The sequence below is a fragment of the Strix uralensis genome, chromosome 1, assembly GCF_047716275.1.
Source record: "Strix uralensis isolate ZFMK-TIS-50842 chromosome 1, bStrUra1, whole genome shotgun sequence".
Taxonomy (NCBI): domain Eukaryota; kingdom Metazoa; phylum Chordata; class Aves; order Strigiformes; family Strigidae; genus Strix; species Strix uralensis.
In genome coordinates, this window is record NC_133972.1 from 97,540,879 (window position 1) to 97,568,224 (window position 27,346).

Here is a 27,346-nt window from a genome sequence, read left to right on the forward strand (position 1 = left end):
TAAAGGCTAACATAAAAAGCAAGTAGGTAGTATAGCAGTTCAATGTCTAAAGAGAAAGCAAAGAATACATAGCACAATTCTAAACTGTGGACTGAATCCTGAATTTGTCACCAAGGCAAACTTGTAGTTCCCATGCTGAAATCATCACAGTATATTTTAATATAGCATATAATATAATAATATATTATGTTAATAAACTGAAATTTAGCACTGAATATGGTAACCCTAAAGATTTCAGAACAGCATTTATTTGGGTTTTTGTTTTGTTTTTTTTGTTTTTTTTTAATTTCATGATTTTGATGCTTTTGGGAATTGAAGATATTAATTTCAAAAATACTGATAAGGCAAAGACTTTTCTTGGTTGCTAATAGCAGATTGGAAGATATGAGAAAATAGTAAGTGCCAGTGCAGGTTCAGTGATGTCCTGCCAGTTACAGATCAGTTGTTGGGTAATTGGGGTAACAAAAAGGATGTTATTGCTGATTAAACCCTATTTATCAACAAGAAAGCTCATGAAACAAGTATTTTAAAAGTAATGAAGTGCTATGTGTAGACTTAATATGTCCTCTCCTAGTTTAAGCGTATATTCATTGCCACTAGGGGCCTGAAATAACTGTTCAGAGTCAGTGTGTGTCTTGGATTTCTGGTGTTTATTTACTTGTACAGAGTGAAGCAGCTCATGAGAAACTGAGAAATATTGACTCTGCAGACTGGTAGTCAGGAGTCTCAAATAGTACTAGAGATCCTCAGGTTCAAATCTAGCATTTACTAATAATATGGATAAATAATGCATTTAGTTACTGTGCAGGGTTTTAAGTGGAGGGCTAGAATCCTAAGTAAGTCACTTTTAGGAATTGGGGGGGTAATCACAATAATATATATAGATTTTTTTTAAAAATTTATTTCCCATGGGAAAGGGAATTTGCACATACAGTATATCCATATACAATATCTTACAGATATATGATAGGAAATATGAAGAGGGGAGAAACTGTTGAAGAATTAGCGTTACTTATTTCTTTCAGCATAGCAGATTTTTCTCTTTTTTAAAATTTTTATTTCTGTTAGTGTTTTGGACTCCTGGGAACAAATGGAGCTGGGAAAAGCACAACATTTAAGATGCTGACTGGAGATATCATCCCATCTGCAGGACGTGCTGTTATCAGGACTCCTACAGGGTAAATAACACAGGGTTTGATCAGAATAGTGCTAATTGATAATGCCAATGATCAAAGACTCAGCACGTCTTCGGTGCTTTATACTGTACTCTAAGGGCCTCTTTTCTTCCCTTTTAAATGTATATGGCTTTATTGCTGTTAAGTCTCTGCAGGAAAGCATTTTAGCATTATTTAATTCCATCTGACAGCTTTGTTAATTGAGAATAAACTTGTCTGGTAACAAAAGAGTAGGGTCTAGGAAGCCTTAAAATACAGTCTTTTAAAATTGTAACAAAAATTTAGAGTATATCCAGATGCATGGACATATATCCCCCGTTCTAGTGCTACACTGAAAGGTTTCCAGACTTAGGCTGATGAGCAGTGCTTCAAATGGATAATTTTAAAATGTTTCCTGACACTTGTGTCTTTCAGAGTTATTAATTAATTACTCGATCAATATGCCATGTAATTAGGATATGAGGTTAGTGTTGGTGATACTGAGGCTAACTTTGATGGAGTGATACGTGAATAATGGACTTTTTGTGTTAGATGTAACCAACATTTACCATTTTTCCCAGCAAAATTGGAGGGGAAGTGAAGTTATTTTTTATTCAGGCCAAAGTAAAATCTGTAAAATATGTATAGATGCCTATACATAAGTGTATTCTGGGCCAATTAACAATTTTAAGACTTCTGTTTTCCTAAGTGATGTCTATTTCAAAATATGTGCTTTGGAGAAGGACAAGGGAAGGGTTTAATTCAGAAAATCTTTAAATAAAGCATTTTGGAATTTCCAAAATGACAAATTGCAGTTCTTTGTTTTAGGAATTAAATGCTTTCATAGGTCAATATTTGCTCACTTTTTACAAAGATAATGATCAGCAGATTTAACTTAAAAATGTAAGTAGTTTCAGTGATTGCATAATTCAGTTTTCTGGAAAGTTTATACTTCTTTTGAAATGGACACCATCACCACTACCAAACATGATTTTACTTAAGTGTGTTTTCTTTTATTTTTTTTTCATTATCTTTCATAACACCTTTTTTTTTTTTTTTTTTCCCCAAGAGATTCAGTGTAAAAATAATCTGATAACAAAGAACTCCTAGAATGACCATCATATAATTGTTAATGCTGAAGAAGAAATGACTAAAGAGATTTTGGAAAAATTATTCTTAAGAGAATAATAAGTGATATGAATGAGGTTTTGCAATGGTTATAGAGGCTTTTAGATGGTTGTTTTTCATTTATAATTTCCCAGAGAGGAAGACAAAATTTTTCAGATGTTAAGCAACAATAACAAAAGTGATTTAAAAGTAAGTAAAAATTAATATTTGGTGTTCTTTGGAACTGCTGGAATGCTTTGTACCAGGATATTGTGGAGGTCAGAGGTTTAGCATGAGTCTGAAGAGGATGTGAGATTTACAGAAATAAAATAATCTGTAATAATTTTTGATAAATTATGGCCCTCAGGGCAGTATTTAAGGTCCCAGGTTTTGTTTAGATTTTGAGGGGCATTTTTCTACAGATTTTAATGAGACTTGCCTTTGGTCCCACCTGTATATTCATGAATTACATATGTCTTTCCCTGTACAATGTGGTACCAGATCTATGTTTGGGTAAATGGTTTGATCTGGTGTGACAATTTTAAAATTTTAATATCCACTTGAAAGCAAATATAAAATTGTTAGAATATATTTCATCATCATGTGTATTGGCACTTACATGATGTTTATTGACTACATGACTTATTTTATCAGAACCCCTAAAGATAACTTTCAAAAAAATCACAAAACAATTTAACAATGCCTGTATTCCTTTTACTAGATCTGTTGTTACGTACCTATGGCTAGACAAATAAAAATTCTTCTGAAGTCAACTTTAGTATGCTACTGGCATTTAACAATAGGTTGAATGCTCTCCCTGCACATCATGTGTGCTACTTTCATTTTTGCCACTGTGTTTTATAAATCCAACATGAAAGCTTAATTTAAGATGCAATGTTATTTACTATATAGTAAAATATAGATAATGAAATTTGACACAATGAATGGGCTTGAGAGGAAACCTTATACATTTCATTTAAGTGTCCAAAATACCCCTGACAACATTAATTATCACCATATATTATGGTGGTGTCAATCCAGGTTAGGGATTTTTATGTGTTTGAAGTGGCTGAAATGAGGGTAAAACCCATATTCCCAAGCTTTCAAAACTCATCCCTAACTTGAGAAGGCAACCTCAAGCGAGAGCTGCAGTTACATAGTAGCTAAACTTGGGGAGAGAAGCAACTTCGAGGTTGGGAAAAAAGATTTTTGTTACTCCTGACTTTGTTCCTTGCTTCATATTTTGGCAACGGCTGTTAAGCAGATCATGGTGCATTGTGTTGCTGTACCACAGAAATTTGCTAGGGAGCAAAATTGTTAACTTTTCCATAGGTAAGAATATAACCACAACAAGTCTGGAGAACCCTTCCTCAACAATTAAATGACTAAAGTTACTCATCCTAGGGACTGTTAGGTGGTTTGATTTGTTTTTACACCTGAGATTAATGGAGGAAAGAGGATATCAGGGTAAGAAATCTTCTCCTTTCCTTACTCCAGTAGTGTGCTCAAAAGCCTGGTATGCCTGGAACAGAGGAAGAGAGAATAGTCAGCTGAAGAACCAGTTGCTGGTCACAGCTGCAGACCATTTGCTGGTCAGCAGATCTAGACTTCTTTGCTTAAAATCTATGTCATGAAGCAGCTTCCACAGAGACGTTACCTCTGATAGCGATTCCTGATGAATAATTTGGGCTGCAGCTTAGATGTAAATCCCATCTCTGTTGGATATGACTGGAAAAAACACAACTTTTGTTCTCTGTGACCCTGAAAGGACAGGATATTATAATCTGATGGATCCTTCATAATGCATTCTTCATGATTAAATAATGAAATGCGTATGCAAAATTATTATTATAAATATTGGAGAACCTAACTGATGTAACTCCATGCAGAGAATCCTTAATTCATAGCAGCTCCTGTTTCCTTGAATAACTGCTTGAAAGTTTCTGGTTTTTGAAAATTTCTGGTTTTTAAAAACAAACAAACAAACCCAAACAAAACCATATGTCCATTTTCCTGATTGCTATTGTATTTGTCTCACTGAATTTAAAATTAATTCAGAAGTGTCTCTTTGAGGCAAGTGCACTGAAAACAGCCTTGAATTTTACAGGACATCTTTTACACCTTTTGGAACAACACAGGGGACTAGAGACGGAAGATGAGCTTTTTCAAAAGTGCATGTTGAATTGCAAAGTAGAATTTTGTGAAGTTCAACATAAACCATCTTGGAGGTGTGTGGGGTTATATAGAAAGAGCCTCACACATTGATAATCAAGTTGTATTCAGGGAACTCCAGCTACATTCTCAAAGAAAATAAGAAAAAATGTACTTCTGAGTGACAGCCACCTTTTTAGCAGGGCAGAAGAACAGATTCACAACATCTTCAAGTACTTCTGAAAGATTTGTTGGCCTCTAGGTTGTTTGTTTGTTGAATGTTTAATACCACACACACACACACACAAAAAGGAGCTTATTCCTAAGAATCTGAGAGAAAACTGTGTCTGTTTTCATAATAAAAGCTTAAAAAAATGCATAAAAACTAGATGTAACAGTTTTCAATATTACTGAAATTCATAAGAAGGGGTGTTATTAAGCAGGAATGTTTGGAAGATGTGGAAATAAAAGACTGATTCTGAAGTACCAGCAGTCTCTCTCATAAAGGGCAGAAATATTAAAAACAAAAAGGAAAATTATTAGAAAGGAGAGTATTTTAATAAAATTTACTTACCTGTATTTATAAACTATGGTGCTATAAGACGTTAGGAGACTCTGACTGGCTTTTGAACAACATCCACACAAAGGAGTATTCAAGCTTAAATATGTGTAATCGTTAACTGCGTGGTCTGCTTGACATTTAGGTTTTTTTGTGTTCCCTGTAACACAGCTGTTCCTCTTTAAGAGTACAAATGGACTCAAATTAGCTTATGCTTAGCTCTACTGACATAACTAGATTGCCACCAGTGTGTGAGCTGACTAAATTAAAGCTAGTGTATAAAACTGTAAACATTTTTGTAGTTACTTTTTCTGTCAAATAGCTTGAAGTAAGATCTGTATTAAATATGTAATAAGAAAAACTGACACTTAACAAAGTGGTAAAACAAAGGAGAACAAAGTGAGTCCTCATAGTCTTTGAATCTCTGCTGGACTGATGTATCAGCAGATATTGTACATCTGTATTTTATTTTATTTATTTTATTTATTTTATTTTATTTTTAATTTTATTTTTTTATATTTTATTTTATATTTTATTTATCTTATTTTATTTTATTTTTTTAAGTGTACATTGGCCATTATTTGTTTTCTTCGCCTTTCCACAGTTGTGTCTAAACTTTCTTCAGTGACTCTGTCATAAAGCCTTCCTTAACTGAGGAGGGCTAAACACAGCTTGGAAGAGAAAGTGTCAAAATCCTTTGAAGTGTCGTGTCAAGATCAATGTAAAATAATGAATTAATATGACTAGTGGTTTGTTTGGCTTTTTGGTGCTCTCTATTTTTCAGTCTTTGCAGTTGTAGTTTGTTGAATAGAGTTAACTTTAAGTGCATACTTAGAGCAAAGTCTCACTTGTAGTGGGGTGCATAGAGGAAGAAATAGATAATCTGGGTGTCAACTTGTTCATAAGTTGCCCCACTGAGGCCTGAAGCATTTGGCAGTCTTCCTTATGTAATTAATTTATATCCTATGAATTTCCATCTTCCTTCTGCACAGAGATCCTCCATGACAGCAACTCCCTAACCTATTTGAATTAAGTGTCAGTCATCTCAGCTGTTGAATTACAAAGTCATAGGGCCAAATAACTGCTTTCCAAAGAGGACAAAGTAAAATATTTCTTTCTAGCTAGAACGTGGCCTCTTTTGATAGTTACGATATTCAGCTTGATAAATAATTAAAAATGTAATTCAAATAGCTTTACTTGAAAGGCAGAATAAATTTACATCAACATAATGGCTGAGATAGCTGTTGTTACACTGTATATCAGTATAATTAGTTTAATTATAACTAAGCTATAGTTACATTAATTATATTTTAACCTTGATTTTTTATAATGCTAATTGAGCATTAGTATGCACTGAATTGAATGTGCAGTTAAGAGTACAATGGAATGTCTAACTACTTTTGCAATTTGTAAATTTATATTTCATTTTGACTAATTAATGGAATTTATCTCTCTACAGAAGCCTTTGTAAGTACCATATATATCACTGCCTTTATTTTAACTGCATGCAAAAACTGCAGAAAAAGCATACAAAAGTAAAGCTGCCCTGGTTTTGGGTGAGATAGAGTTAATTTTCCTCCTAGTAGCTGGTACAGTGCTGTGTTTTGAATTTACGGTGAGAATAATGTTGGTAACACACTGATGTTTTAGTTGTTGCTAAGTTCCGCTTATCCTAAGTTAAGGATTTTTCAGTTTCCCACGCTCTGCCAGCGAGCAGGTGCACAAGAAGCTGTGAGGGAGCATGGCCAGGACAGCTGACCTGAACTAGCCAAAGGGATATTCCATGCCATAGGACGTCATGCTCAGTATATAAACTGGGGGGAGTTGGCCGGGAGGGGCAGATCGCTACTTGGGCGTCGGTCAACGGGTGGTGAGCAACTGCACTCTGTATCACTTGTCTTTTCTTGGGTTTTATTTCTTTATCTTTTTGTTATCTTCCCTTTAATTACATTTATTATTATAATATTTTAGTTTAGTTTAGTTATTAAAATTTTCTTATATCAACCTGCTAGTTTTACTTTTTTTTTGATTCTCTTCCCCTCTGGGGAGGGGGAGGAATGAGCAAGCAGCTACGTAGTGCTTAGTTGCTGTCACAACTAAGCCACAACAGAAATAAAGCACACAGCGGAGTCAGTAGTGAAACGGTTTTTCCAAAAACAGCCATAAGGCTGATATCAAGGGTACTAAGCTGTCTCTGGAAACTTGAAACTGAGGTGTACCTTTGAATGTCAGCCCACAGATACCTATAAGCTATGTTGCCAGTAACCACTGTAACAAATAAGAACCAAATCTAGTCTCTGCAATAACAAGCCTAGTCTTCTGGAAACTACAGATCAAGTTCAGGCAGGAGAAGGCAACAGGTTTTGTCCAAGATCATTCTCACTTGTTTCAGTGTTTTGGTTTCTTTTCAGTGCCAGCAAAGTCTTTCTGACTGGTGTGCCCCATGCCACCCCAATGTAGCTTTCAGGGCTAGAATCAGATTTCAGGGGTTTCTTTCAAAGCATGAAAGAAATGTAAAAGGCCTTAAAATGATCAGTGAAAGAACAACTTTGAATCAAAAATTTTATTTGCTCAGAGTCTAGTTTATTATCCCCAGTATCTTGCAAGTCTGGAAAGTTTCTTTCAATAGTACAAAACTCTGTAAAATGAGCACTCCAAACTTATGGAAGCCTCCTTGAGTCCTGGATTTTTTCAGGATGATTTGCACCAAAGTATCAAAATTCTCACTGTATAAATAGAGACCAAAGCACTTGGAAAGTGATGGAATACAATATCTTCAAGTACTAGACTGTGCTATTTTTCTTGAGGATGCTATACATTCTGTTGACCTTTTCCAAAAGTGTATTAAAAATATAATTTTGCAAATTTAAAATTTTGTTTAACATATAAAATTTTCTGGACATGTTCTGTTGGTTTCACCTGTTGCAACTGTTCCATTTTGAAGGAAAACTAAACAGTAAGTGGAAGTATTGACTGAGCATAACAACATAGTCTGAAAATGAAGTCTTCACTAGGAAGGAGAAGCGTCATGTTCCTTGTTAGTTCTACATCTTAACCTGATCAGGATATCTAACTAAAATTACTAAGAGAATTTAAAGATAACAATTACTAAGTGCTTTTATAATGATAAAGAAAGTCTTGCATTAGTGTAAAAAGTCTCTTTTCCTGCCTATAGTTTTTAGATATTATGTTGGAATTCATTGTGTCTACTATATATGGACAAAATAGCTGAGAGGGGTTGGAATCTGTACTTGTATGTTCTTTCTTTATAAAATGAGCTGATTTTTAATTCCTTTATGTCCTGCAAACCTCATGAAGTTAAACAAGGCCAAGTGCAAGGTCCCGCACATGGGTTGAGGCAATTCCAAGCACAAATACAAGCTGGTTAATGAGTGGATTGAGAGCAGCCCTGAGGAGAAGGACTTGAGAGTAGTAGTGGATGGAAAACTGAACATGGGCCAGCAGTGTGTGCTTGCAGCCCAGAAAGCCAACTGTATCCTGGGCTGCATCAAGAGAAGTGTGGCCAGCACGTTGAGGGAGGAGATTCTCCCCCTCTACTCTGCTCTCGTGAGACCCCACCTGGAGTTCTCTGTCCAGCTCTGGGGTCCCCAACATAAGAAGGACATGGACCTACTTGAGCAGGTCCAGAGGAGAGCCACGAAGATGATCAGGGGGTTGGAGCACCTCCCTTATGAGGACAGGCTGAGAGAGTTGGGGTTGTTCAGCCTGGAGAAGGCTCCGGGGAGACCTTATAGAGGCCTTCCAGTACTTAAAGGGGGCCTACAGGAAAGATGGGGAGGGACTTTATCAGGGAATGTAGTGATAGGACAAGGAGTAATGGTTTTAAACTGAAAGAGGGTAGATTTAGATTAGATCTAAGGAAGAAATTATTTCCTGTGAGGGTGGTGAGACACTGGAACAGGTTGCCCAGAGAAGTTGTGGATGCCCCCTCCCTGGAAGTGTTCAAGGCCAGGTTGGACGGGGCTTTGAGCAACCTGATCCAGTGGAAGGTGTCCCTGCCCATGGCAGAGGGGTTGGAACTAGATGATCTTTAAGGTCCCTTCCAACCCAAACCATTCTATGATTCTATGATAATAATGACCTGATGAGAAATGCTAACATACTGATAATACAATGACAGAAAACAATAATCTGTTTTTCTCTAGCTTGAGAAAAAAAATGAGCATTTTGCTGCATGCTAATCTATATTTCAGAAAATATTAAGAAAATTATTTCCAGTTTGATTCTGATATGAAGATGTTTGTTAAGGAAGAAGAGAATTATAATTAGTTCAATGAATGGCATCAGAATTTTTTTTTAAAAAGGGAAAAGCATTTACAGTATATCATTTAGTGAAAAGGTTTTCTGGTATCATGCCATCACTACTTAAAATGTTCATTTAATTTAGACCCATGAAAATGAAATCTGAGATATTAACTGAATTTCATGGAAAATCAATTTCCAGAGATGAGGGCAGTTTTCTCTTGTAAGATATGTACTACAATTAAAAATTATGCTCTGTTTTTCTTTCATCTATCAGTATTCAGAAAAAGTTTAGGACCTGGCTAAACAAAACTGAAGATTGATATCCGGGTTTTTTGATTTGGAAATCTACTTGGTTATATTGCTGAGGGATGAATAGGCATTACCAAAATAGTCTCAATGAAAGACCAGAATCTTCATAAGGTTTTTTTTCTTCTTCTGCTCAGGTTGTTTTCTGCTTTGACAGATACAGAGATGGAAAAAAATTAGGTTCATGTGTTCTTTAGTGAATACATTAGAATCTCTTTATTAATGGGAACTCTTTAAGTGTTCAAGGTCAGCACTAATGGATAAAGTTACAAGATTAGGACCAAACTGAGTAAGAATATTAAATGATCTATTCTCACTGTACTCTTCCTTTATGAAAGCTAAAGGTCAGTGGGTGGGATATTGTTCATCTAAGACTGTGTGCTTTACAGGAGGCACAGCACTAAAATCATATGTGTACAATTAGCACTTGGGACACTGATGTGTTTTTATTTCCTGATGCAAACTGAGTAAGTATTGTCTAATATAGTTCTTGCTAAAGAACATTAGATGTCTGTTATTTTTCGCAGCCGTGCACAATTTTTTGTTCTTCATGGTATGGACCCATTCCAGACAAGATGTTTCTATGCAGCTACAGGGTTCATACTGAGTAAATGTCCCTGAAATTACCCCTGAGTGTGATTTGTTCTCTTGTGACTGTACTTGGCATGTTACCAAAAGCCCAGACTCTTGTTTCTCCAAAGACAGCAGCTGCACCAATAGGAAACCTTGTTAGTGTGTCTGAATCTTCCTAGTAAAGTGAACCTCTGTGTTCAGCAGCATCTAGACAGCATTTCACTGTGGATAGTGTTTCACTATGTTGGAGTTCATTAAATAAGGAATCAACTGTTTCTGACAGACTGTGCAAAAAGATCAACATTAATAATCCATATCTTATGGCAAAGTTGACCTTAAAAATAATTTAATTTGTTTTAGGTATGGCTGGAAACTGAGTTGGTAAAAATTCTGTATATACTTCATTTAAAATAACCTCTAAGTGGATGTAAATTGATGAGGAAGTACACTTTTGGTATCCTCTTTCCCCGATCACCCCTTTTCTTTTTTGCTAAGTCTTTGTCTAGAGAGATGTCTACAGTCAGTTAACTTCCTTGGCACCATCCAAAACTACAAAGATACTAAAATTTTACATCTTCGCCATTAAGAGCAAAGGACCATTCTAATTAGTCTAATTACTAGTTAGCAAGGTTCGTCATAATCATGATGATTTACCTTTTGATAGCTTTAAAATATATTGTGATGCTGTGGTTCATTATGTAAAATGCAGAATTTGTGTTTTCTTTTTCTCCGCAGACTCTTGAATTCTTGAATTGAAGAGATATATATTTACATTTTTACTAGTGTTGGTATTTGTAGATCCTGCATTTAATACATTTACTTTGTGTCTAAACGATTATTCATATCTTTGGTTCTCTTCTTAACCAGAAATGTAGAAAAGCACTAAGGGGAAAACCATTTTGTTACTCAGATCCTTTTAAAAACTTTTTTCTTTCAAAGTTTAGATTTTTTTTATTAGTAAGTATCTTAATTTTGACAGGTCTTTTCTGTATGTGTAAATCAGCATCACTGAATGTTGAATTAGATGTTGGAATAAATAGGATAGATTTAGTGTCATTATGTGTAATGAGACACCCTTGCAATCAAGCTTGCTTCTTAGCAATGAATGTAATTTCAAGTAATGTTGTACAGCTAAAAAGTGAAGGCATAAGTCTCTTATATCAGGATCATTTTATATTTTTTCCTGTATTGTCTTTTAACCAACTAAGTTTTAATATTCTGTGTTTTGTTTTGCTCCTGTTTAGAGAATGCATGCATGTGTATGTGTTTGCACAGACACACAAAGACCACACAACAACATTTCCCTCCCTCTCTCTTAACTATTGCAGCTTTAATATTAAATGTGATACACCCAGTATGGTTTTGAAATGTGTCTCCTTAGAGCAGGGTCTCCCGAAGAGATAAGGGAGGTAAACCTGGTAGAAATTCATTCTCATAGATCTGTCCTCCTCCTGTGTTGATCTGTTCACCTTGACACACGCCCCGTTAGAATAGCAACGCATGGGTGGCAATGCTAATCTGAGAGGGACAAAAAGCATGCATTGCATGTAGGTGGTACGATGGTAAGTGATCATAGCAAAAAGATTCAAACTCATTTACCTATGCAGCTGAGGGGAATTGTGTTTGTCTTGAAGACTCTCTATCCCGAGGGTGAAACCCAGGGCTGTGGTTTTTTTAAACATCATTCAAGTCTTTTGCTTTTGCGTTAAACAGGTCTGAAATGGATATACTGTCTGCTAGCTCTGAAGGCATTCTCATTGGCTACTGTCCACAGCAAGATGCCCTGGATGAACTTTTAACGGGTTGGGAGCATCTTTATTATTACTGCGCACTGCGTGGAATTCCAAAACAGGATATCTGTAAGGTAATTGTCCAGAACAGATTTGCAGGGGGAGGTGAAGCAAGGTTGGGCTGTGGAGTTTATAAAACACTTGTACTTTTTTTACATGAGAGAATAACTGATATGTCATCTTAAAAGCTTTAGTAATAAGATTTTTCATTACTACTACTTTATTTAAACAATATGGATTTTTTTGTGTCTGTTATGCCAGTTCAAAACACAATAACATCACTGAGGATCATGAAATAACAGTAATGCAAATGAAATCTTAGGCACAAAAACTCTAAAGGAAAGGAAATTTATGAATGGCTCAACACCATTATCACACTTAGAGAACTGAGAGGCAACACCACGTGTTCTGAGTCATGCACCTCTGAAAAACTCTTTTCAGAGATGGGATTAAACTCTGAAGGAATTAAACATTCTTGAATGATTATATAAATAGACCAAACATCTGAGTGCTAAGATGGCAGCTGTCAGCACTCTGCTAGTAAATGTCTTAAACTTCACAAGTTGGTGACTGCATTTAAACAGTCTGCTGGGAGCAGTCCCTAAAATATTCCATCTGCCATACCAGGCCTGGGGTTGTCCAAGGGGAGCAGGCCAAACCAGTGTCAGAAAGTGCTTTAAGAGCTTACTAGCATAGATGATGATAACATCTGGGAATGTTACCAAGAGGTTTTGAATTTACAGATACAAATGTAGCTGTGCTGACCAGCAAGCAAGTGCTCTTTTTCTGTAATGAGGCAATCAGTCAGCCAATACCAGAAATTAGGTACCAGATAGATATAGTGTAAAATGTGGGGTGTTTCTCTGTCTCTGCAGATGGAAGTTTCTGATCTGACCTGGACTTGAGCAGCTCAATCTCTTGTGCTTAATTGCATTTCTATTAACATGATAAAACTGGAATGTGATAAGAAATCAGTGTCTATCATTTCTGCTGTGTCGATTGGTTCCATGTAGTTGCTATGGCTCTAGGATTGTCCTTGTAACCTCCAGAATGCTGCCTGTTGTCTTCCTTTTTCTAGAAGCAAAACTGCATGTAACTGAAATATCTTTTTTTCTATCCACCCAGCATTTTCCTGACTATTTCCTCAGGGTCTGCTAACTGGTTTACAGTCAGTTCCTTGTCTGTATGTGAGAAGGACTCCTGGTTCTTTGCAGCTTTTTTCCCCCAGCAGCTAGGTACTATTACAGAAAAAGGTGTGATTCCTTCAATGGAACATTGAGTATTCAGAAATAAATACCATTCTGTCCCAATGATAGCATCAGGACAGGCAGTCTTTTGAATTTTTCCTGCCTTAAGCTAATCATTTGCGTGTTTCTGGATGAGAGACTGGGGAAAATAAATGATTCTTACAAGTCTTTGCCCCTTCTCTTGGGCAGTATCCTGCCTGGGTGGACTTTTAACTGACTATTTTAACAGTACATTTCTTGCAGGCTGTTTCAAAATCATCATACAATCTTTTATTTAGTTGTTTGCTCTTCATAACTCATTGGTGATAGTTTTTGCTTCTGAGTCTAGCAGAGCACTGAAGACTTGAATATGTTTCCCTTGATCTAGAGGGAATATATTAAGTGATAATTGTTATTGCACTAAACCCGTCAACTATAATTACCTGTTTTCTCCATGAACTGACAGCTCTTCTCTAACAGTTGGGCTAAAAGCCTATCATAACTAGAGTCTATTATCGTGGCACTTAATAGACACAAAGGTGGCAACAGATTCTGGAATCTCCTCTAGAGCATTGTAGTCATTCAAAAGGATGTTGTTAAATATCCATACACCTTATATATGTTATTGAACACTTTTGGTCCTAAGTGTAATTTAAAACAAGAATCAGAGTTTGATTGTTTAATTATGCAGCAGCGCTCTTAAAATGCTCTAAACATGGCTTTTAAGCTTTTCTGTCCTATCATTTTCATAAGAAAAGACAATATATTCTTGCAATGCATATGTCCAAATGAAGCAGTTCTTAAGGCACCCTAAGAAAAATGGAAATTTCAGAAGCATCTGGATGATACAAGTACATAGTTTTAACTAAATTTCGTGGGACTCACTTAACTCACATATTTGCTCTCAGCAAGCTCACTCCAGAGTACAGAGTTAGCATACACTCCCCATTTGTAAATAGGCTGAAGCACATAAACCCAGGTGGATGGTGATCCTGTGAGAGAGAAATGGAGTAGGAATGAGCCTAGGATGTAGGCTAAGGAGGACTTCCCCACAGATAAAATAATTGCCTCAGCCTTATTGGAAGAGTTACTTTTATAACTGACTTGAATTTGCCAAGAGGGGGTAGTCTTTCGGTGAGAGCTGAGTAGGGCTTTTAGCACTGTGCTACCTTTCTGATTTCTGGAGTGAAGACTCTGAGCTATTGTTTTATTTTAATACTCACAGGTGTGAGGAAAAGCTGTTCAGGTGGCACTGGCAGACACCTTCTTTTTGGTAATATCTCATCTGCAGACAACTGGAGACAGTAGCTTTGAGAAGTGTGAGCTGATCCATGCATTACAATAGGCTGTTAATGCTTTAATTTTATACTCTGCACAAACCCTGTCAACACCAGGTAGTAGAGGGGAGTGTGTTTGCCTGTGTACATGAATAATCCTGCCATCATTGCATGATTTGTGACTACTTCAGGTCATTTGGCCTCCCAGCAGCAGTTGTTTTGGAGGATGAGGTGCTGGATCAGGAGCTATGTGGAAGCTTGAGAAAGGAGAGATCTCTGATTGGTTATGGTCCTGGATTTCATAAGTAAACTGTCCCATGGGTCACTGAGCTTTTCTCAGGTGCCTAGGAAGTTTTCCAGATCACAGTGAGCAGGACAATACCAACAGCTTTCTATGCTGTACCTGCAGGGTCTCTTTGCATGTGCATATGTAAATGAACACTACAGCAAATGCTGTCTCCTGTCTGTATTGGGTGAAGAGCCACAGGGGTGACCTGGCTTCCTATACTTTCTCTGTAGCTAATGTGAGACTAGTGTTCTCTCTGAAATATCTGGCATTCATAAAACCCATTGCAAGTGCAGAAGTATTTATGAATAATTGGTGTGCCTAAGAGCTTCCACTTTATGTTCAGATCCAGCTATTCTCTGGGCAATTAGTAGACAGCTACTGCAATGACAGTTCTCAAAACCATTTGGGGAACAGTTCCTCAAATGGTGTGGTAATTCACATATGGGTCCTGCTTCAAGTGGATAAAAATCAATTCTGCATTATTTAGAGATGACTTATGTTACTGTGGTGCATGGGGAGAAGATAAATGTTAATCTTCTGATTATCCTGGACCTTAGATGATCTAGGTGTAGGCTTAGACTGTTCTTTATAGGCAGCCTTCTGGGCCTTAGTTTCACATTTGTGATATAGAGACCATTCTTCCTTTCAGTTGTCTTAATTTTTTGTCTGCATAGACTGCAGAGCAGACTTTGCCATATTCTTGGATCAAGGCATCAAAGGGCTCCTGCAAATAGTATTTAGCTACTCTGCATTACGTTCATCAAAAACTGAAATGCAGCTATCTCAACGAATGTTTTTGTCAGCAGGCCCTTCCGACTGTGTGGCACTGCTGTCAAGTGTTGAACAGCTGCTGTGTTTCAACTCAGAAATGGCTGGTACTTGGAGAAAGTGCGCATTTTAGTTGCGTATAAAGAAAATAAGGCCTGGGAATGTTTTAGAATACCAGCTGTATGAAACGTAAGCTGTTATTTTCTCATTCCCTCCTGCCTATAATACGGCGCTCCAAGCCTGCCTCTGAATGTCTATCAGCAAGTGTTTATGCTAACATGCACACACACATATATTCTAGAGCGTACATGGCTTTGATGTGGAAAAGAACATACATTCACTTTTTTTTTTAACAAATTGGCAAGCAGGCAGGTGATTTACGGGATGTGTTGCTTGTAAAGTTATCTATTGAAACACTAACTTCAAGGATCAAATCCTCTACTACACAGATTTATCAGCAGCAGGAGTTAAGTGCCTGACATAAAGTTGAGTGCACTTAATGTTCCAAAACAGTAATTAACTGAATGGGAAAGGAGGAGAAAAATGGGTCATTTGCTATCAATGTTAAGCTTCATGTAATGTGAAGTTTTACTTTCTTCCCAATTCTGCTCTGAAAGTTTCTTTTTGCTGCAAAACTGGAAAAATTAGAGTAGAGCTTTGGGGCTGTTTAGAGAGATGCTAACTTAACATAGTATTTTTAATTCTTATTTTTATTTCTTTAATAAATCAAGGTTCAGTATCTCAATTTGTTCCAAAAGACACCATACAGCTTGTTAAAAAGTATACAATAGTAACATTAAATGACATCTCTCATTTGCATTAAAACTTGTGTTGCAAATCTCAAAACAAGCTTCATCAGGCATTTAGAGGTGACTTCTTTGAATGTCAGTATGACTTCTCTTTGTGTTAACTCTCCAGGAAGATTTTTGCACTGACTCTGCAATCTCATTGACTTCCTTACATGTTATATTCTATAGCTGCTGAAAACAGGAATTTGTGAATTCATTTATTCTTTGCATGCTTGCTTATTTTTGGACCCCAAGGAGAATCAGTGTATACAGTTTTATAAGATTCTGGGATAAAGAACTATTTTTCCCTAGAAGTTTGACCAGAGTATACGCTTCCTTAATGTAAGAAATCTAAGAATTCTGGGTTTACTCTGAAGCAGAATAAATACTGTTTGATGTGGAATTGATGAATGGCTGTTATTTAAGATGTTCAACGTACACTGCGTTCACTTACTCAGAACCTGACACTTTGAACAACTATTTTGGAAGTGTATAGTTATTTTTCAGGTGACTTTAGAATTCATCCCATGCCTATTATCATTTGTACTAGGTATGATACACATTTTCAATATTAGGTCAGGGTTGCTTTATGAGGGTTTGTTCAAAATAAAATAGCAAGAAGTTATACATTGTATTTATTTTGTCAGAAATGGTGCAAAATTAATACACTGATGCATACAGCCTTTCAAGTCAGATTAGACATGCTATCACATATCTAGTTTTCTAATAGATTGAGTCTTCACTAACTCCAAGTTTTTCTGGAAGACACACTAACTGAAAACTCTCTCAGTACCACTTAGTTTTTCACTTGAATATTAATGATAATTTTCAAAAGAGAGTGGAAAATCATTAGCATCAGTAGTTACATAATTAGCATCACTTTCTGCTTTTCAGTGAGGTGGATGTGCCTCTTGGTTCCCTGGTGGATAGAGGACACCATGACTACTTTAACCTTTCCTCCCACAGATATTAACAAGTGTGCAAAGATTCAAGTCACCTTACTGCCTCTTCTGGAATGAATATAGTCTTAGTAAATGCATGAAGTATTGGAGGATTTGGTTTAGATTTTACAGATTGAAGGGCTCATTCCAACGCTAGGGAAACTAGTTCAAATTCATTTTGGGAAAAGGAAATTTTACTGAGGATGTTATAATTGACTAGGGAAAAGTAAAAAATTTTAAGGTATATTGGAAAATATGGAAATTGTTAGCTGATAGATGTAAAGTCTGTCATAATCTGGATTTGGGGGGAGAGGGGGCAAGGAAAGTGTTTAAAATACATTATTACAGCCATGACTAGATGTGATACATCATTATGGTTCAAGCGCACTCACAATGTATACATTTGCATATAACTCTGTGTCTTTTAATTTGGCCTCAATGTTACCAACTTGCTAAATAAATTGATGTATCTCCTCATCCTTCACTGCTGAAAGTAATTGAAACCAGAAATAGAACATCATGATGAATATGACAAGGAGGAAGATAAGGTGCTTGTGTATATATCTCACATTTACTGAAGGAAGGAAACCATTAGAATTGTAAATCTTTTGCATAATTGTGTGTATCTGTTTGAAGATTTGTCACATATTCAATTCTGAATTTTATTTAAAGTAGTTTAAGGGGGATTTTCATTTTTACTTTGTAGTATACTATGATACAAACCACAAGATACCACTGGTTATACAGATAAATGAAGTTACGATGGAGATGTGCAAGTTCCTCTGCAATATGCTGAATACATAATATATCTAATTTCTTTCAAATGACTGTTTTGTTGTTGTTTAGGTCATATTGATGAAGCTGAGACTGTTATTATCAGAAATCTTATGATACACATTAAAGAAAAGAGGAAAAGATCTGGGGTCATCTCTTGAAAGAAGAGTGAGCTCTATATTCTTATAGTTGCTGAAGCATGCTCTGCAGTGCTCCTTTGACATGTAAGAGTTGAGGAGGATAGCAGGAATAGATTTTTAGCTGGGAAATCACTAGGAGTAAGAAAGCTGCCTAATCCTTCTGCCTTCATGTTGCTGATGTTATTCAGCTCCAAATATGTTCTAATTTGATACATTTTGCACGAAATATGTGTACCTGGATATCAAGCCAGATTGTGGTGTGCATTGCAATGATCTGCAAAGTTTATCCTAGAAACTCTACACATTCAAAACAGCAGCAAAGTGGGTACTCTGAAATGATTCCCACCCCTCTCGTTTTACCTTAAGTAAACTTTGTCTTGCAAAGTTCCCATAGCAGAGGACTTGCCAGGCTTTCTCTCCTTGTACAAAACAGGAGATGGCATAGTCGTGAGTATCTGTGCACTGAATGCTTGAGTACATACCAGATAGTTGGGAGGATTCTATGTGTAGAATCATAAATCTTGAAAAGTTGATTCTTTTTAATGTTGCTCCCTGCAAAGAGCGTTATGTTCATACCTCATACATGATTGAGTCTCCTTGGGGGCTACAGACTACAATAAGACTTGGCTTACTTGAATGTTTTTTTTTTTCTTCTTTCTGGCACTATTCCTTGGCTTTCTAAATTCTTCCTTGTGCAATGTTCATTGTCTCTTTCAAAGGATGGCATTTTGCTGACTTGGGCTAAGAGTTTTGGTAACACTTCAGAGCAGTCTTAGAAATAGTGGTTCTTCTCATAGCTAAAGGATAGTTTTACTACATTTCAGCTGTGATATGTAGTCATCTTTTCCTTATTGTTAACAGCTCTTGAAGCCTGTTGCAGTTTGCAATATATGTTAATTTTGGTTTAAAGAAGAGATCATACATTTTTTCACTTTCTAGTCTTAACTTTTTATGAGCTTTTCTGTGCAATTCTCTGTATATTGTTGGTGGATTTGTAGGAGGATAATCCTATTGTCACTAACATGCATGCATTCCCAGTGGTAGTCAAGCTGAGTCAGTTTAGTGGAATGGATAAGCTGTCTACAATGTGCTTTACAGGTCTTGACTTTATAGGCTGTTTTGGTGTATAATGAGACCTGTGTTTGGAAGAAAAAAAAAAACAATAAAAAAAAAAAACCAAACCAAAACCAAAAAAGCTTAGCTGTTATATCTTAGAATATACCTTAGATGCTTGACCATTTCTAAATCCACAGAATTTGCAACACTTCTACTGATACACAGCAGTAGTGTCTAAATGAAAAGAAACCTCTCTGAACTAACGCTGAAAGAGCAGACGACTTGAACTTTTCTGTATAAAATTACCTGGGTGGTTTAATGGTTGTTGATTAATGTTGGTTTTTTTTTTTTTTTTTTATTTCTCTGCATTTATTGTAGGCAGAGCAATATTTATGAAAAGTAGCTTTTGTCTGAGAACATGTATTGCTATCAGGTTATACATTAAGGTACATTGAACACAAGAGACTATTAATACCAGTGCCGGGATTCACACTAGAATACTGCAGATCCTCACCACTGCAGTGTTGTTCCTGCTTACAGAGAACTTGCTCTCAGAGGTGTCTCTTATTTTCATATGTAGTACTGAAGAATCTTGCTATAAGAGTCATGAATATCTTGATCATTTCCTAAGGAGGTTGCATAAAACTGTTTCATAAAAAAATATTACTATGCTTATGGCAGTTTATTTGAAATGGATAGTGGATATTAATTCACAATATTGTTTATTTATATTTCTTTTTTCTATTGGATTTTCTGAATTAATTGGAGACTGTCCATCTGATAGACTAATCCTTCCAGTCCTTCCTTGTTTTTTGCTGAAGAGGGAGCAAAAAGAACGCACCATACTGCTGGGGTTGCTCTGGCAGTTGATCTCAGGCAATAGAGCACCATGCAACTACTTGTTTTACAAGAATCTCCCAGCTGTAGTACATCCAGGTTGAAGACATACTGGATCTATTACAAATTTGATCACCCCTTGATGATACAGCCACCCAGCAGCATGCCACTAAACACCTGCTGCTTTGCAGGGTGCATCTGCCAGTGGTGAGTAGAAAAGTCGCTGCTGTGTCCCTCATGTTTTTGCATGAGGTGTCCCTGGATGGTCCAGCAGTGATAGTTGATATAGGGGGAGCAAGGCTCTTGCTACACTTAAAATTCTCTAGCACCAGTATTTGAGGGAGCCTTGTACATTAGGACTGTCTCTGACAGGTAAAGAAGAAAGGCCATAGAGGATGGCATGAACATTGTCTCCACCTGTGCTCATGTGCATGCCCAGATTACTCAGATCACACATACTTATTTAAGCAATTACAAGCAAACCAGCTAGGGTCAACTCTCAGTTATTAGAAAGGTATATTAATTTACCCTAAGTTACCTTTTCTCTTTAAGAAAATCTAAATCCTCAACCTGTGACTTGCTTTTCTGACATTTCCATGTTTTTGTGGCTGATGTAGAATTTTATCTCCAGAATTTTCAGTCACTAAGATGTTTGATCAAATAAATACCAGAGAACAGGTAAAATGAGGAACACTTTAGATCATTGACCCATCAACACAAAATGAATGCAAATGACTTTTACAAGCAATGACAAAGCCAAATTTTCTATATAAGAAAATCCTTATCCTTTGTGAAGAACTAAGGGGTCTTGAAGCATCTTTTTGTGTGTTTCAAAGATTCAAAAGTAATAATATGCAGCAAATGGGGTAAATAAGGAAATGAAATGTACATTTGCTTAATATGCATGAACAGAATGTTCTTTCAATTTAAGTACAAACACTATCTAATTTGTCTCATCTTTTCTGGGCTTCAAATTTCTAAACCACAGGTTGCCGAGGACCTTGTTAACCGGTTACACCTCAATGCCCATGCTGACAAACTGGTGAGAACATACAGTGCTGGCACAAAGAGGAAGCTCTCTACTGCTGTGGCTTTAGTTGGTAAACCCCAGATACTTTTACTGGTGAGTAAAGGTAATATTTTGCCTATTTTGACCCATCTTTTCCAGAATATTCATATTCCTTACTATGTCATGCTTCATTAATCTGGCTAGTTCTTATATTTTTGTTGGGTTCACAAATCACACAATCCAACTAATACTACTGAATGATATTAATTGGAATTACTTACCACATGTTGTTTTGATGTCTTGCATCCTACTGCTTATTTAGGCCTGAAACTGGCCTTTCCAGTTCAAACAATGCCTTTTGTATTGAAGATCAGGGAATTACAAAGCTTTGGGAAGTTCATCGTTATGACACCACTGTTCTTTCTTATCATTGCCTATTGTTTCACTAGGGAAGATTGAACATCCCTTTCGTAAGCCTTGGCTGGGAAGAGCTAAACCAGTTCAATAGTGGAATAAACTGTCAGAGGGAGGGACTCTGCTTCCCAGAGTTGGGGGGAAAACCAGTGCTTCCAGTAATACATTGCAGGCTAAGTAGGCCCAGATAAAACTGGTGTTCTCCTGGGGTTCATGATTCAGAAGAGCAGACACATTTTGCTGCTTCTAAACTTCCTATCATTGCCTCACATCTGAGCAGAATTATTTTATTTACATTTTATGCTTAAACTGACCCTGGTTCAGTTAGTAAAAGGAGGAGATAATCTTAAATCAGTGCTTTTTCCTGATCTTAGAAAATGCTCCAACTGTTTTTTAATGTCTTTATGACAGCATGCTACTGCAAGTATCCATTTCAACCTACTTCTTGCTGCAGGGCACAGACTATTGCATATGTAATGACAAGAGGAAAGAAAAACATCTAAACATGTCAAATGCTTTAAAACATTTGGCTGGCTTTAGAAAGCTAGCAGATTTTAAAGGAGTTATTCAGTATTTTAAAAGGTTTTATTTTTTTGTCTGAAAACAAAGACACCAATGTAAACCACTGAATATTCTTCTAGATTACATCCAGGATCATAACTACTAATTTAAGTAATAGTGTAGGTTGCTTTACTTTTATTGCTTTTTACGTTTTTTTTGTTAGCTATCCACAGATAATAGGAGACTGAACTGAATTGTTTTTCACCCCTGCCATTGGGAGCTAAGCACAAAAATCAGCATCAAGCTGGATGTTTTGTTTGCTTTGTTTCTTGAGAACTTTTCTTCTAGGTTTTAGCTGGGATTCCTTGCTGTAAATACATAGACCAAGGCCACACCACCCTAATAGGTTGTGACACAACTCATGAAATTCCATAGTATAAAAAGCAACTGGAAGTTTCCTTCTCCCTAGTTTTGTACTGACAGAGACTGGCTTTTGACAATCAGATATCATTCCTTCTGCTTTCATGTGTCGATGAAGTCAAAATTTCATGGAATCATAGAATGGTTTGGGTTGGAAGGGACCTGAAAGATCATCTAGTTCCAACCCCGCTGCCATGGGCTGGGACACCTTCCACTGGATCAGGTTGCTCAAAGCCCAGTCCAGCCTGGCCTTGAACACTTCCAGGGAGGGGGCAGCCACAACTTCTCTGGGAAACCTGTTCCAGTGTCTCACCACCATCACAGTAAAGAATTTCTTCCTCTTATCTAATCTGAATCTACCCTCTTTCAGTTTAAAACTGTTACCCCTCATCCTATCCCTCCCCATCTTTCCTGTAGACCCCCTTCAAGTACTTGAGGGTTGCTATAAGATCTCCCTGGAGCCTTCTCTTCTCCAGGCTGAACAACCCCAACTCTCTCAGCCTGCTCATAAGGAAGGTGCTCCAGCCCCTTGACCATCCTTGTGACCCTCCTCTGGACCCTCTTGAGCAGGTCCATGTCCTTCTTATGTTGGGGACCCCAGAGCTGGACAGAGAACTACAGGTGGGGTGTCACAAGAGCAGAGGGGGAGAATCTCCTCCCTTGATGTGCTGACCACACTTATATTGATGTAGCCAAGGATACAGTTGGCTTTCTGGGCTGCGAGTGCACATTGCTGGCTCATAGTCAGTTTTCATCCACTGATACCCCCAAGCCCTTCTCTGCAGGGCTGTTCTCAATCCACTCATCGCTCAGCCTGTATTTGTGCTTGGGATTGCCTCAACCCATGTGCAGGACCTTGCACTTGGCTTTGTTTAACTTCATGAGGTTTGCATGGGCCCACCTCTCAAGTCTGCCAAGCTCCTTCTGGATGGCACATCCCTTCCCTCCAGCACGTCGATCGCACCACACAGCTTGGTGTCATCAGCAAATTTGCTGAAGGTGCACTCAATCCCACTGTCTATGTCACCAACAAAGATGTTAAACAGCACTGATCCCGAGGAACACCGACCCCTGAGGAACGCCACTTGTCACTGCTCTCCACTTGGACATTGAACCATTGACAGCAACTCTTTGAGTGCGACCATCCAGCCAATTGCTTATCCATTGAGTGGTCCATCCATCAAATCTATGTCTCTCCAATTTAGAGACAAAGATGTTGTGCAAGACAGTGTCAAAAGTTTTGCACAAGTCCAGGTAGATGACGTCAGTTGCTCTTCCCTTATCCACTGATGATGTAACGTCGTCATAGGCCACCAAAATCATCAGGGACGATTTGCCCTTAGTGAAACCATGTTGACTGTCACCAATCACCTCCTTATTTCCCATATGCCCTAGCACAGTTTGCAAGAGAATCTGCTCCATGACCTTGCCAGGCTGAGTTGAGACTGTAGTTCCCTGGACCTTCCTTTATTCTCTTTTTAAAACTGGGTGTTATGTTTCCCCTTTTCCAATCAGTGGGAACTTCATCAGACTGCCACGACTTCTCAAATATGATGGACAGTGGTTTAGCCCCTTTGTCTGCCAGTTTCCTCAGGACCCTTGGATGCATCTCATCAGGTCCCATGGACTTGAGGACCTTCAGGTTCCTTAGATGCTCTTGAACATGATCTTCTCCTACAGCGAGTGCTTCTTCATTCTCCCAGTCCCCACTTTTTGGAATCCCTAATTTGATTTAGTGAGGACAGCAGGATTAGATAGGAAGGGAAATGTAGTTTTTGTAGCTGCACTTCTTTCTCTATGAAAGCAATCTGAGTTGGAAATGGGTTTGCCAGACGGTTTGCGTTAGGCAACACTGACTGGTTTTTAACCCTGTGGATTCTCTCCACCATGGGTGAGAGTTCCTCTCCAAGGGACTCTGAAAGTAACTGCTGGAGGATGTCGAATCCAAACATATTATCCACATCTGGCTATGGGATGGGCGGTACAGGCAGCTGGCAGTTACAGGACTTCTCCACTTCTTTTGTGCTCATGACAGATGTGCATGTAGGGGAGAAACAGCCCCTCCAGAAAGTGTGGAAAAACACCTACAAGTCTCTCCTAGTAAAAAAAGTATATGTTTATATGTATAATTAAATATGTGTATGTGTTTATAAATATAATAATTATATTATTATATAATATATAAACATATTATATATATAAATTTATTTAATAAAAATTGCCTTCTATAAATTTATAAATGAAACGATATGTCTTAAAAAAACTGATGAGAGTGTCTGTTAAGTGACCTCCTAAAAATGCAGCTTTTTTAGAGAAAAATATATGATTTTATTGTGAGTTTTTTTAAATTCTTCCCGTTGGGCTGGAGCTGTGGTATGTTTTTCCCATGCTGCTGTATCGTCATTTTCATTTTTCCCGTAGGATGAGCCCAGCTCTGGAATGGATCCCTGCTCTAAACGCTACCTTTGGAAAACTATCCTGAAGGAAGTTCAGGATGGCTGTGCAGCTGTGCTGACATCCCACAGGTAAGACCCTTAGCCCAGCAGCCAGCATATTCCTGTTCTCTCTCCTCACCTGCTGTCAAATGAGAGCAGAAATGCATATTCTGAAGGCATGCTTACCCTGGTGTGAAACATGGAATACGTCTTGGTATTTTATAGCAATTCCTTTCCGCTTGTGAAAATTGAACTTGCCCAAATCCTAAATATTTAATATATCTTATTTTCAAGGATTGGAATGTGGTTCAAGGGAGCTGCAGGCACAGAAAAAATGATGCAATGAATTCTTCCTTTTCTATGCTCTTTCTATTCAGTGTTGCAGTTGTGTCTTCTTGTTTGGAACACCAGGTTATCCTTTTGCAGCCACCCACTTTACAAATCCTTACAAAGGGATGTGGGAGTGAAAAACCTTCTGATTTTATTAAGGATTCTGTTTTGCATCAGTGTATGAAAAGTGTGTGCCATGGCATCTTAAAGGCAGATTGTCTCAGTTATTCTCTGTATGCACTACTGGAAATGTTAGGAGTGACCTCATTCTCTTAGAAGATTCTATTTACCTTAAATATCTTGTAAACTCTCTGATATGGTCATTGATATATCAGTTTAATGGAAGAAATATCAATACTGTTTTGTAACATCTATAGTAAAGTGTTCCCTAGGGAATTTAGTATATTGCATATAATTATATATAAAATGGCTTTAATTGAGAGAGAGATCATGAAAACATGCACAGAGAGGACAGAGCTCATTAATCAAAACAGCAATGTAACATTTTGACTATATGAGATTTGAAGCATAGAGAAATCAAAAGAATGCAGCAAAAATTCCCTCAATATTTTCTAGATACAGTTAAATTTTTTTTCAGATGTTCTCAAAATGTATTTGTTCTCTCTGTAGATGTGTGTGCTACATTACTGATGGAAAAATGTCCTCAAAAGTTTCTCATATTCTATGTATGGAAGAAGAATCTTGAAAATCACATACCTGTATTTGATCCCCAAGTGCTTACCAGCTCACTCGTTTAGGGAACACAAATTACGCATTGTGAATTAAGTTGAGTGATTTTAAGGAAACAATGTGCTTTGACTTTTCAGTCCAGATTAAGAGCCCTTAGTTGTTAAACACCAACTAAACAGAAGAGACCTGTGGTCTCATTACTAATATGCTGTAAACAAACAAACAAACAAAATCTATAAAATTGTTACTAACTGCTCATTTAGCTCTACAAATGAATGACTTGAAGCAAATACAAGTACAGTGATAGTGTACATATTTAATTTATAATCAATAAGATGTTGTGTCAGGGTGGAGGAAGAGAAATTATTTTATACTATTTATATTATTTGCTGAAGGCCATTGGAGATTTATTTGAGATTCTTTCAAAGGATACTTGTATAAGTAAAGGAATATTTCTTCTGAAGTGAATTTTCATGCCTATCAGCAAATAACTGCATGAGGTATAGAGATGGTTTCCTGTGTAAAAATTAGGTTTTGAGGTCTATTTACTTAATTTACAGAGACAATGCTTAACTTTTGTTTTGAGAGGGAGAGGAGTGAGATTGTATTAACTGTCCATAAAGGCCTAAATCTGTGTTACTTTGCTACAGCTGGGGAGTGTTATGCCAAGGGGAGCATTAGGAGTTACCACACCCCAAAGAGACTCAGCTAACTTTCCTGACTTGTGGGAAGATGTGTTAGCCAGCCCTCTCCCCATCTCTCTCAAATAGAGTGGTTTACTGGTTCTCACCATATCCCTGTCTTATTTTAAGGAAATTGTTCCTCGGAGGGTACTTAATTGCCATGTTTATTCAGTAAAAGCACTTTAGTTGGACTGGCACCTGGCTGAGGCACATGAAACAGCTCTTGTTTAGCAATCTCAGAAGGGTTGCGGAGTACACGCAGTGAATTGCGGGAACATCAAACAACTTTGACTCCTCTTTGAGATGATAGATAATGTCCTGACTGATGTCCCATGCATAAAGTGATGCTTTGGAAGAACTGCTCACACAATTCTATTATAATATGTAGAATGGCAGCCCATCTGCCCTAAGCTTTAGAAATCAAAGTTATTATTTGTAATCTGAAGCAGTCGCATCTAACAGAATCCTGCTTTCCTATTCAGATGCATTTCCATGTCCTAAATTCTGTTTGGATTATAGTGTTTTGCATCCTCTTCGAACCTGCAATCAGACTAAAGGTCTGCTTCTTTCCCACATCTAACTACCTTTTAAGGGTAGGTACTGCTCAAGAGGCAAGCAAAACAAGCTTACTTCATTTTTCTACCCCTATACTTTAGCTCAAAATGAGCACAAACAGGTATTACAGGGAATAACAGAGCTCATAGCTCTCACTCAGTGGCGTTTCTGAGACTGCTTATCAGGTATTTATTTGCCTGTGGTAATAAAACCTTTATATTGTGACCAGAATTGTCCAATTAGTTCTGGACTAAAACCATTCCATTTTAGGGTTCTCTTCTAGCTGTCATGTGGTAATAACTTTTGG

General features: G+C 37.3%; 1 protein-coding gene across 1 annotated transcript in view; it reads left to right on the forward strand.

Moving 5' to 3' along the window:
• The window catches only part of LOC141938195 (ATP-binding cassette sub-family A member 13-like), a 166,216-nt gene that overhangs the window by 121,887 nt on the left and 16,983 nt on the right, over positions 1-27,346 (forward strand). Inside the window, exons 45-48 of the mRNA XM_074857198.1 lie at positions 1,069-1,178; positions 11,830-11,980; positions 20,991-21,125; positions 24,768-24,871. Coding sequence (XP_074713299.1) covers positions 1,069-1,178; positions 11,830-11,980; positions 20,991-21,125; positions 24,768-24,871 — 500 coding nt within the window. The remainder of the gene's footprint in view (positions 1-1,068; positions 1,179-11,829; positions 11,981-20,990; positions 21,126-24,767; positions 24,872-27,346) is intronic.